This window comes from Prionailurus bengalensis, chromosome C1 (assembly GCF_016509475.1).
Source record: "Prionailurus bengalensis isolate Pbe53 chromosome C1, Fcat_Pben_1.1_paternal_pri, whole genome shotgun sequence".
NCBI lineage: Eukaryota > Metazoa > Chordata > Mammalia > Carnivora > Felidae > Prionailurus > Prionailurus bengalensis.
This window is the reverse complement of record NC_057345.1, coordinates 93,785,491-93,798,083: the sequence shown is the minus strand read 5'-3', so window position 1 is coordinate 93,798,083 and position 12,593 is coordinate 93,785,491. Positions and strand designations below refer to the sequence as shown.

Below are 12,593 nucleotides of genomic sequence, written 5' to 3'. Positions count from 1 at the left end.
TAAACCTTAGAAGATAAGGCCCCAACAGAAAGCTCTCTGTGGTGATGATTCATTAACTGGAGGGATTTCTTGAGAGCCACAATAAACAACTTCATCCACTATAATTTAGTAATGCAGGTTCTTCAAAGTTTAAAAAGCCTCCTACTCATTCCCAAATGACTGTTAGAATAAAAGGGATGGCTTTCTCATAATCAATACTTATGGGGGAATAGGGCAAGAGGAAAGGGAAGAAAAACCAATATTTATTGAGTACCTATTTGCCAGGTATGGCTAGGTGCTTCCACATGGTCATCTCTTTTAATCCTCACAACAACCCTGTGAGGTAGGTAATGTTACCCCCATTTTACAGATGAAGAAATAGGCTCAGAGAAATTAAGCATCTTTCCCAAGGTCACACAGTGAGTAAGTAGATGTCTGCCTCCAAACTCACCCCTTTTCTACCATGCCACTATAAGATGTTACTTGGGGAGACCTGATGACACAAGGTTTTCATCTAGGCTTGAGGGTTACCCCAACACCACTGGGGTGCAGGAAAAGTAACTGACAGGAAAGTTGTCTCAACCTGTTGATTCTTGAGCTGACTAGAGAAGTCAAATTTGGTCCAGGAACAGCTTGCACAGCCAAGGATTACATAGCCAACTTTACCAAGCGATCCTGGTGACTAGAAAACAACTGGAAGGTGGTCATGGCAGAAATTGTTGGGAGAATTCTCAGCATAATAGAAGAGAAATATTTGTTTCCTTCATGATCCACTCCAGCAGGGAAAAATAAATGGCAAATGAACCAGCATGTGTCAAATTCTGTAATAAATGCCAGTGAGATCACAGTGTCAGGAGATTTCAGCCTGAATTAGAGATATCCTTGCACTTAAAATTCTTTTTGATATATTTGAAGGAAGGGTTGGAGGGCAAAGTCAAAGGAAAAGGAAAAATAAATTAACAAAATGGCTGCCAGGCAATGTTTAATGTCCTCCCCTCTCCCCATTCCCTCTCCCCACAGCCCCCCTCCCCAACGCACACCTTTCCTGTTTCCATTGGACTCACACTGCCACCTGCTGGCAATGCTTAGGGCCTACTAGCTGATCAATGATGTTTGAAGAGGTTTTTTCCTGTTATCTAGGAATGAGGTTCCTCCCTTAACGGGTTTATCTTAAAAGGGAGGAAAGCGAGGAGAACTTGTTTTTCAGTCACAAAAGATTCTCCTTGGTATATATACTATCTAAGGGATTTCCTCAGTGTAATGGGTCCTAGACTAGAGTAAGTCTGGTGGTAGGAAGACAGAAACCTGTAAATTTTCCTAGATCTAAAGGGAGATTTGCTCAGTCTCAGTAAGTAAATTATTTTCCTCAACTGGGGTTTCATTTACAACCCTCACACTTTCCACAGCCCACAGGAAGTTTCCATGTAAGTATCTTGCTGCAGTGGACTGAACTGCAATGTGTTCTTTAATATATTTCTCCAACATTCTTTAGTGTTTTACCAGATATAAATGCTCTGTAAAAATACAAGGTGCCTGATCAAATTAGACTATGAACTCCTCAAAGGCAGTGACTCTGTGTGGGTCCCAGAGAATACTGGGTATTCAACTATTATGTACTGAATTGGACTAAAATAGGAAATGTTGATATCAGTATAACTTTTTATAATAAAAATTATTTATTGGCCATTCAAAGGGCCCACTCCCACCAGCCCATCTTACCCCTTAATGTTCAATGAGTCAGGAATTTGTTCAAATACAGATCAAACCACCCTCTGGTCCTGCCTCAATCCTTTAGTGTTATTTGATTCAACAGAGGGAAGTGGATGGACAGGTAGTCCCAGATGAGTGTCCTGTCCAATGTTCAACTATTCCCCCTGCTTGAAAATACCACCACCAATACCAACCAACAAGTTCCTATAGTCTCAATCAGTAAACAGCTGAACCCAACTCTTGTGCCCTCTCTCCAACCCAGGGCTTCAGGTAGGAGAGAGATTTAAGTCTTTTGTCACTAAAGCTAATTTTGAGAGCGATGAATGGGAGAAGGGAGGCATTTAATGGACCATGGAAACCCCACCCTTCCCATTCCCAACCTTAGTCTCTTGTACCCGATTGTCCAGGGGGCTGGAGGTGGGTCACTGCCATGAGGAGAGAGATCAGGGAGGCCAATCCTAGAAAGGGAAAAAAAAAAAAAAAAGATTTACAGTTTTATTGGTCAAGGTGATTATCTGGCCTCTCTGTATCCAACCATCTTAGCCATTCAAATGCTAACCCCCACCTTCAGCCATCCAACTCCCAATCTTTCCACTTCTTCATTCTGAAAAAATGAGGAGAAAGAGCCATCCTGTCATATCCTTGCCTTTGCTGAGATCAAGCCCCAAGCTTGATCTCCCATGTGAAGTAGAGCGACAGAAGAATAGAACAGAAGGGCTCTTCCTCGAGGGTGGGAGAGAGCTGCAGTCAGCTTTCCTGCCTTCTACTCTCTGTACCCTGGCTGCTATTTCCCCCTTGCTTCTGGCCAAACTCAGGAAAGGAATAAATCCAGCTGGCCCTCAGGTCTAAAACTAGAAAAAGAGCCATTAACTCAAATGGAAACATTTGGCTGTACTTTATTTCGTTCTTCTTAAACCTAGCAAGGAAAGGAGAAGACAAAGATCATTTTCTTACCTTGCCTGAGTGCAGTTACTGCCCTGGACAATTGCACTGAAAGATGAAATATCCTAAAGGACCCCCAGTTTAACTCCAAACCTGGCCTGCTGCTCTATACCCTCCAACTCCTACCCTTAGAGAGTTTCCCTGCTTCCTGAGGCATGGAAAGTTCACTGGTTGAAAGGCATTATCTCACCTTGGTGACCGTTTATTCTCATTACCATCTCACCAGGTTCCCTCCCCCAGTAGTCAAGGATCAGAGCCATGTCCAAGGCTTTTGCCACACGTTCATCCTGTTGGCATTGTTCCTGACCCAGAAAAAGCTAAGCAAAAGCTGTGTGCAGAGACCCCAGCCCCAGCCCCTGCTAGCTGGGAAAAGGTGATCCCACAAGATGTTCCTTCAGTCGTCAATGGCCCCAGCCCCATCTCCCTCCAAGTGTCCAGAAGCCCATCAGGATTCCAGTCGAGGTGAGGGGGCGGGCCGGAGGTAGCTGTCCGACATGATGATGTCGCTGGTGAGTTGTTGCTCCAGGAACTCCGAGGTCTCCTCAGCTATCTGGCCTGGAATTCGAAAGTCAACGGCAGGTGGCTCCTGCTTGGGGCTGGGCACGGGTCGGGAAACCCAGGACTCGGAGGGGCAGCCAGTACCCTGAAGGAACTGCAGGAAGTTCTCCTCAATGGAGCCCTCCCGGCTAGGTAGCCTCAGCTCCTCCTCCGGAGCCGGCTTGAAGAAGCAGACAAACTGCTTGCTGAGCTCGCCCCGGATCTGCCGGTTGAGACATCCATAGAAGAAAGGGTTGGAAGTGAAGCAGAAGTAGCCGATCCAGGTCACCACGTTCTCCACCTGACCAGTCGAAATGGGCTGAGCACTCAGGGCCACGTAGAGGTGGAAAGAAAAGTAGGGCAACCAACAGAGCAGGAACTGTCCCCCCACGGCTAGGAGGACCACCGCAGCCTTCCCTCCCCCGAACGTCCGGTGCGGAGTGGTCTGGGGAGCCCCCGAGCTGGTGACCATGGTGGAGCGGCTGCTGAGAGACTCGGAGCGTTGCCGGGGCGTCTCCATCCACGTGGGCAGTGGTCCGTGCTGCATGGCAGCCACTCGAGCTACTCGGAACATGCTGCAGTAAACCACAAGGATAAGGAGCAGAGGCAACAAAAAGTAAAGGGCAGCAAACACCACCACGAAAAGCTGGCAGTAGGCACTGTGGCTCCATTGGAGTGAGCAGCCTGGGGGGGTGCTGGGCGCTCCCTCCTCCCGGGAGACCCTTCCCAACACTGGCACAGAAGCCATGGCCAAGGCTTTCACCCACACACCCACCAGCACAGAGGCCACCAGCCCCAGCGTCATGCGCACCTCGTAGCGCATGGGGTGGACAACGTAATAGTAGCGCTCCACGTTGATGGCCGACACCGAGAGAATGGCCAGGCTTACGAAGCATATGCTCAGGAACAAGTAGAGGCGGCAGGCGACCTCCCCAAAGAGGTCATGGTCAAAGAGGGCAGAGCTGGAGAGCATGGCCAGGGGCATGAGGGTCAGGGCGGCCAACAGGTCCACCAGGCACAGGTGGAAGACGAAGACGAATTTTCGGAGGGCAGGTGTCTTGGCGATAACAGCCATCACAGCGGCGTTGCCAGCCACAGCGATCAAGTCCAGCAGGAGCATGAAGAAGAGGGCCACAGATTCTGAGGCCACGTCCCGCAGCCCCACCTCTGGGACCCCACTGGCAGTAGAGGGACCTGGCGTTTGAGGGACCCTCCCCAGAGTAGAAGAGTTCCCTGATGACTGGGGGATGGGAGAGGACTCCATGGGGCCGGAAGAGGACACCCAGGGCACCTCCCGTCACAGGCCCATCCCCCATCCTAGTCCAGTGACCCTGGGATGGCCAGCCCAGGCCCAGGCTTCCCAATTTGGTGTGTGGGGATGGGGGGGGAGGGCACCTCCTGCTGGAGCCTCCTGGACAGGCTCTTACCGCCAGCCTCCCAGGTCAGACTGTGCATAGGGAACGGAGGGCTCAGAAGCTCATCTCTCCTTTCTGGAAGGTGGTGGCTCTGGTCCACCTTGGTGACATCGAAGAAGCAGGAGATGTGAGAGATGCTGGAGCCTCACTCACTCAACACTCCACCTTCTGAGTGGTCTCGGGCTCCTTGTTTCTTTTCCTTTCCTCTGTTCTCCATACCCTTCTCCCCTCTCAGGGATTGTTATCCAGAGATTCTAAATCCTCTTTCTCCCTCTCCCGGGGTCCCGCTGAGCTCCAGGATGGTGCCCCAGTTTTAAAGTTGCTTATGTAAATTTCCCGATTTCTTGACTCTCCAAATGGCAGGAGCTGTTGGGGAGTAGAAGGGACACAGGATCTGGTTTCCAGTTTCAGGTCTGGGAATTGCTAACTCTGTGACTCTTGTGAACTTCAGTTTCCTCACAAAGACATCTGTAAAATGAAGAGAATAATATCTACTTCACAACTGTGTTTGGAGGGTCCGGTGAGACTTCATAACAATACTACCAATAAGCATAACATTTACATGGTGCTTTCCACATGCCAAACCCTGTTCTAAGCACTGTACGTAAATAAACTCATTTTAATCCTCACACAACTTATGAGGTAGATGTTATTCTTATCCCCATTTTGCAATTGATGAAACAGACCTAGAGAGGGGAAATAACTTACCAAAAGTGGCAAGGTCTGCGTGTGTACCCGCAGCCCAAGCGCTCGGGCTCCAGGGCCAGTACTCTACCCACCAGACGGTGCCCCTCACGGCAGCTGGAACGCAGTAGGCATTCGATGAATAGTCGTTGAACTTGAACCATCTCTAAAAATGTCTGTCAGTGTTCTGGGGCTCCCATTTGGAAGAGATCACCTGAAAGGGGGAAGGACCTTGCTTTAGTCTCCTGTGACATCACCACCCCCCAAGACACAGAGTTGCCATTTGGGGAGTGTTGAAAAGGAACAGTGAAAACAAAGTGTCCCAGCTGGAAGGAAGCTGGGATGTCAGCTCATCCAGCCTCCACTGCCCCCCAAGCCAGAAGGGGTAAGTCACTTGACAGCTGCCCTTCCTCACCCACTCATTAGCTTCTCAAGGCCACTGTGCCCCTGCAGATGGGAGAGGAAATGTTCCCAACCTCACACTCCCCAGGTGCAAGGTCTCTGATCACTGGAGCAGATCCCTGGCCCAGAGTCCTCCTGGTCCTGGACTGTTAGCAGAATCCAGAGTAAGGAGGGAGGAGTAGGTGTCTAAGAGGGGCACAGGGGTGAGAGAGGGTAGGTCACTGTTATCATGGAAATAGGGGAGCATAAAGCAGAGAAGGCAACTGAAGGAAATTGGGAGAGGACGAAGTCTGGGGTTTCAGCGTCCCTCATTTCTCCTGATCAAAGGGCAGATCAAATGTTTTATGTGTCTCGTTATCCATATTAAGTTTGCATATAATTGCAATAATAATGCAATTATAAATTATTTTCATTTCCATATCCTATTCTTACAGTCTCTCAGTATAATGTGTGAAGGTATGCAAATTAGAGGCAAACTATGGACATGCCAAGTCTGATGGGCTGTCTGTAGACAAGTCACAAGTTCCATGGATCACAGTTTCTTCATCTGTAAAATGGGAAGGTTGAACTGGACGACCGCCAAGATTCCCATATCTGACAACACTTAATGACTCTGTGAGTTCCTGGGCTATAAACGGACTTGTGGTTGCTCAATTAAAAAACCCATCGTGGGGCATCTGGGTGGCTCAGTCGTGACTTCGGCTCAGGGCATGATCTCGTGGTTTGTAATTTCGAGCCCTGCATCAGGCTCTGCACTGATGGTGCAGAGTCTGCTTGGGATTCTCTCCCTCCCTCCCTCTCTCTCAAAATAAATAAACTTAAAAAAAAAAACCACATCATTTCTCTGACTCTAATGAAGTGGACCATGTAAGGCAGACAGGCCCCATTCCCTCTCCATAGTTACAGCCTTACAACCACCCTTGGGTTTTGGCATTACCACCAACCTTGCACTAATGCATGCAATAAGTACTCAATATAACTTTGTCAATTATATCAAACTCAAACTTATCTGTTAATTCCCTGCCCCTGAGTACATACTCCCAAATACACTCAGTAGATCAACTATGTGCCAGCCAGGGGACTCTGCTTTGGAAAGGGTAACCTGGGCTCCTGGACTTGGGGCAGCCCTAACTTTGGACAATTGCCTAGAGAGATGCCTTTCCCCGGGGATAACAGAAAGCTCGTTTCACAATTAAAATGGCCACATAGGCTCAGGGTCTACAAGAGAAGGTGAAGAGAGGGCTCAAAAGTGGAGACATCAGCTTCTCACAAGACAGTCTGACAGAAAAAAAATGCAGAGAGCAACGCTAGGGGAGGTGTCCTTGCCCCTTACTCTCCAGGCCGTGACTTCTTCGTCCCTTCCACCTGGGAGTGGGGCCCAGAAGATGTGGCCCTGAGGCCCTGGGAGCTGAAGGATAGGCCTCCGTGTCTGCATGGACATCAAGAGTCCGCCAGCAAGGTGCACCCAGGGTCCCAGACTGAGGGAAGCAGACATGGTATCCACGTGGAGATGGAGGGGGTTCTGTGCAGCCATGATGGAGCCCTAGGCAAGAAGGTATTGGACGTTTCTCGTTTCAATAGCCCCCTCGGCCTTGCCGGTATCTCCACACTGACTCCTAAATACCAGGATTCCAATTTACCTCCTAACAGATGGACCAACATGCCTGCTCCCCAGCACCCTTCTCACTGATGCGGGCGGGGGGGCGTTGGGGATGAGAGGGTTGTGCATGACGGTGTCAGAGGGGAAGCCCAGAGAGCCTCACTCCACCCCTAGCTCACATCATCATGCCTTCTCACATGCTCTCATCTTCCCACTGCTTCCTTCCAGCAAGCCCTCCCTCACCTCCAGCACCTCTCAGTACCTGGCAGGCTTTGCCACCACAGGGGCTAAAGTCTGGTCTCCCAGCAAGGGCATGGTCAAGTTACAAATATCCTTGTTTCAGGATGCAAGATGTGCATAAGTGCCGAGCCCAAGGCCACAGAGGTGTCGTTGGGATTCGCATGCACCTGTTTCCCAAATACAGAGCTTCCACCTCAAGAACCCGAGCCCAGCCTTTCTTCAGACAAGAGCATGCCCCCTCGTAAGCCAGGGGAGATTTCCAGGGGGCTACCACACCTCTCCCCAGCAGAGTTGCCCACGCCCAGGACACAGAGTTGCCCATGAGCGTAGATATCAAGGGACCCACTCCTAGGATGTGGGGTACCCATCTCTATGACATGGAGCAAGACAGATGGGGAACCCTGTCTGCCCGTGGGATGTGGGTACTCCCGCTGGCAGGAGATCAACCCCCATCTCTAGGCTTCAGACATGCCCACACCCCAATACTGCCTTTGAGATACCTGGGAACCCATCCCTTGACAAAACTGCCCACCATAAGGTAGGGTGGGCTGGGTGGGCTGGTCCCTGGGACACAGAGCTACCCTCCTGCAGAGTACCTCAGCACTCACCATCAGGCCATCGGACTGGCCCCCATTCCTGGCCTAGTCGGCAACTCCTACCTTTGCTGAGCAGCTCCCGGCTCCCATGTGATAGCTCCTCTCAGCTGATGCTTCTCCAAGGCTGCTGAAGCCTGAACCACTGCAGTGAGCAGTGAGAGGCAGCCGGCAGAGCAAGATGCTCCACGAGCTTCTGGGTCCTAATGGCCTCCTGCTTCCCACCCAGCCCCTTGGAGCCACTTCTGAAGCAAGGAGCCAGGCACCAGTGCCCCCAGGGAAGACACCCAGGGGTGGTTCCAATCCCCCTCACTTGTCTCAGGCTGCTGGACTGGCATCTCAAAACTCTAGTGGGACTAGGTGACCGTAGGCAGGGGAGACACTCCTGGCCAGCTTGATGAAGTATAAAGGGTATTTAGCATCAGAAAAATCCATTTTGTATTTTTTTTAATACAATTTATTGTCAAGTTAGCTAACAGACAGCGTTTACAGTATATTCTTGGCTTCAGGAGTTGATTCCCATGATTCATTGCTTGCATACAACACCCAGTGCTCATCGAAAATCCAGGTTTAAGGCCTGGCTCTGACACTTACTAGTTGTATGACCTTGGGCAAGTCACTTGCCATTCCCGGCCATAGATTTCTTATCTGTTCAAAGAGAATATAGGAGAGATGATCCTGAGGCTCCTGACAGCCGTGCCATTGCATGTTTCCGTGTGACATTAGAACAAAGATGCCCTTATAGCAGGCCAGTTAGTGCAGACACAGGGTGCCGGGGTTAGGCCTGGCAGCGGCCAAGACTTCAGGGTCTGGCTTCTTTGGCAGATACCAAATATGTACAAAGGATAAGTTTAGGAGTGACATTCAGTTTTGTTTTCAAAATTTTTTTTTTTTTTGAGAGAAAGAGAGAGAGAGACAGAGCAAGAGCAGGGGAGGGGCAGAGAGAGAGGGCGACACAGAATCAGAAGCAGGCTCCAGGCTCTGAGCCCTCAGCACAGAGCCCAATGCGGGGGCTCGAACTCATGGACCATGAGATCATGACCCAAGCTGAAGTCGGACGCTCAAACAACTGAGCCACCCAGGTGCCCCAGACATTCAGTTTTGAAGGGGAGCTAAAGACCTTGTCCTAACCCTGCATTTGTCCCTCAAACAGGCAAATTACCATTGTTTTCTTAGATTGTAAATTTCTTTGGTGTGGGCTGTGAAAACTTATGGGGATGGGGGGGTGGGGTGGGATCCACAATGCTTCCCCCTGAAGATAAAGTGGGCACCAGGGACTAGGGAAGGCTCAGGTTAATCTGGATTTATAGGACTGGACTGAGCTGGGGTACATTATCCATGGAGGGTCCAAGGCCATGTTGTTAAGCCTTTGGAGGTGAGATGGAGAAGGATGGCTTCCCACTATGAAGAAGCGATCACTTCCCTTAGGTATATGACTGACACCCAAGGATAGGATCCTAATATTGCAGAGCTCTAAGACATCCTACAGGACAAAGCATCCATGTTTCTGAGGCCCAGAGAGGTGAAGAGATTGTCCAAAGCCACACATGGCAGAGACATGAGATCGGACCAGGAATTCAGACAGGATAACCTATTCCAGAGCCCTCTGCCCAGAGAGTTGCCTATCCAGAAATTCCTTTTTGTCCTCAAAAGGGAAAAAAGAGAGTTCTGGAATTGTTTACCAGACCTAACCCACAGAGCCAGAAGAACAATGAATTAATTACCCAGAAAACCCAGAGAGAGCAAGGTGGCTGCCCCAGGCCCCAGGTCACCTGCAAAGAGGCCCCCGACCATCCCAGAGCTGGAGCAGTGATCGCCAGTATCCCCCCCCCACCATTTCTCGAGCTCTTACGAGTGCCAGGTCTTTTACATACAGTACCTCCACTCCCCACACAAGTTGTATGAGGCAGCCTTTATTCCCCTTACTTTATGGATGAGGAAAGGGCGCCAGAGGTTAAGTGACTTTCCGCAGATCATACACATAGGAAGTGCCAGAGCCAATATTTGAACCCAGGTCTGTTTGGAGCCAAGACATGTACTCTTTCCTCCGTGCTCCCTCTGGAGACCTAACATGAGACTCTGGGCTGAAGCCCTAAAGCCTATTCCATAGAAGTGGCCACTGCCTTTCAAGCAACAGCCTAAAACAAAACTACATATACCTTAGTACAGGGAAATGAAATTAAAATATCAAACGTAAACCTGTAGACAGCCAAATGATTTTTATCAAACCCTGTGCTGACATGTTGGCAGGATCATCTTGAGATCAGTCAAACCCTCTGGGATCAATCAGGTAAAACCTAATCAGCACCCACATGCTTCCTACAGGGTCCCAGCCAATGCCCCCTTCGAAGGATTGGGAAAGAACCAGGGCAGACTCAGGCTCATCAGAACAGGATTATAGAAAGAGCACTGGATTGGGAAGAAAACCTTGGTTCTAGCTGAGCTCTACTCTATTGGTTGGTGGTAAGACCTTGACCTGTAAGTTGACCATCTGTGCCTTAGTTTTTCTATCTATAAAATGGGCAAAAATTGGGGCAACTGGGTGGCTCAGTTGGTTAAGCGTCCGACTTCGGCTCAGGTCACGATGTCACAGTTCATGAGTTCGAGCCCCACATCAGGCTCTGTGCTGACAGCTCAGAGCCTGGATTCTGCTTCCGATTCTGTGTCTCCTTCTCTGTGCTGCTCCCCCACTCATGCTCTGTCTCTCTCTCTCTCAAAAATAAATAAGCATTAAAAAAAATTGTTTAAAATGGGCACAAATTCTTAACACCCCCCCCCCAACCCCTAGTTTATCGAATAGGGATAGGAGGTCTGAAATACAAACACAGCCTTCTTTTCAGGCTTGGGGGAGCTAGCCAAACAACTGGTGTGGCAGCCAGCGGGCAGTCTCCAGGCCCTGAGGCCCCTCCCAGAGAGCTGTTAGGACAGGTGGTTCCACGGAGGCAGTGGACCTTGGAGCATCCTCTCAGCTGCTGAAAGCCATTTTGGTTTGGGAGTACGGAGGGAGGGAAAACTTCCTGTCCTGGCCCTGGGGCAGCTGATGACAATAATAATAACAGTGATGATATGATGATGGTGGTGGAGATACCACTTTTCGAGGGCCCGGCCTGCGGAGGCACTTCTTATGCTGTATCTCATTAAATGATCGAAATCAGCATTTGGAATAGCTATTGACATTACCTGCCACCATCCCATCCTGCCAATCCTTCTTTTTAGAGTTTAGCGCAATGGAGGATGGGGCAGACCAAGGTGGAGAAACTGGGGTGGTCACACAGACCACGTCAGAAATCCACTGCCCACCATGCCGCATGCAGGCACAGAAATGGGCTCCTGTTACACTGGGGGCAGCGGCACCCCTCTCCTCAGTATTGTGATGGGCTCCCTGGTCCTAAGGTCTAATTTCTCCATCCCAGACTTGCTCCTTGGGGCGGCCCTGTCCCACTCACCCTTGCCCACCGGCACCCCTCGACAGGGTCACATCTGCCCTATGCTCCCCGGCCTCCCCCAGCCCTTTCCTGCTCCCTCAGGAGGAGACCTGGAAGCGAACCAAGTGTACCTTTCATCTGTCCATCCTAGTCAATAAATATCTATCAAATACCTTTTATGTGCCTACAGCTCTCTCCCAGTAACTCCTCACCTGCTTAGTGGCACCCACGGCCCTCCTCCGTTCTCTCTGCCTCTGTTGAAACCTGCTTTCAGGAAAGAGGCTGATAAATCCACTCACGCTGATAGCAGCTAATGTGTTCCCTCTCCCAGGGATATTAACAATTTAACAGGGAACAAAGGGAAGAAGCTGAATGCTGGGATTCCAGCATCGACCAGGGGTGTCCCTGAGATCCCACAACGTGGACTGTCAGTTCAGCCGCCCACTCCCCAGCCTGGGCTTGCCCCCCCAGGATGCCAGCATTGGATCTTCTCTGCACCCCCCACATCCACATGGACACCCAGCTCTCCCCACACAGACAGCAGGCTCACAGCTGGGACCTCCCCGCCGTGGCTCGTGGCTGGCTGTCCAGATCCCCTGTACCAGCATCAGCCATGCCTGCTCCCCGGGCACCCACCCCTGTGCCCACGATCTGGGGGCCAGGCTGAGGGGCTGAAGAGGAAAGCAGAGTGAGAGCCTTTCCATTCCCTTTATTCCCCCCACAGTCTGGCCTACACCCCCTGCCAGGAGCCAGGATCCAACGGTATATTCAGCCTGCAGCTGCCACTGGTCATGTGAGCCCATTGCTAGGTTACAGGGACCCAAAAATAAATCCTTCCCAACCAGATTAGAAACTGGGGGCCTTGGATGAACCAGGCTCAAAAGAGTGGCAGGAACACCCACAGTGCATGTGCAGGCCAGGCCTGCTAGGAGACAGGGGAGCCTTCCCCATACGGCCCACCCTTCTTCCATCAGTTGGGGCTCAAGGCTGGACCCCCAAAGAAAAACTACAGACAGTTCCTGGGTCCTTGACAACTATACAATAAGTAGGTCTACAGGGGGAGTGG

The 12,593-nt window shown here is 50.5% G+C and overlaps 1 protein-coding gene across 2 annotated transcripts; it reads right to left on the bottom strand.

Moving 5' to 3' along the window:
• Positions 1 to 781: 781 nt before the first annotated feature.
• GPR61 (G protein-coupled receptor 61) lies at positions 782 to 8,264 on the bottom strand. 2 transcript variants are annotated; one of them, XR_006296695.1, is made up of 4 exons: positions 8,169 to 8,264; positions 5,292 to 5,481; positions 2,822 to 5,051; positions 782 to 2,147 (listed from the first exon to the last, which is right to left on the bottom strand). XR_006296695.1 is itself a non-coding variant. In XM_043575782.1 (3 exons), exon 3 carries the CDS (start codon positions 4,430 to 4,432, stop codon positions 3,077 to 3,079), a length of 1,356 nt encoding a protein of 451 aa, XP_043431717.1. In that variant the 5' UTR covers positions 4,433 to 5,051; positions 5,292 to 5,481; positions 8,169 to 8,264; the 3' UTR covers positions 2,570 to 3,076. The 2 variants fall into 2 exon arrangements, 1 of the variants encoding a protein (XP_043431717.1); XM_043575782.1 differs by lacking the exon at positions 782 to 2,147 and having other exon boundaries at positions 2,570 to 5,051.
• Between the last annotated feature and the right edge of the window lie 4,329 nt (positions 8,265 to 12,593).

Bases quoted from the DNA above. Each gene is read 5' to 3' on its own strand.
- GPR61 (XM_043575782.1), bottom strand. From the start codon at position 4,432: ATGGAGTCCTCTCCCATCCCCCAGTCATCAGGGAACTCTTCTACTCTG.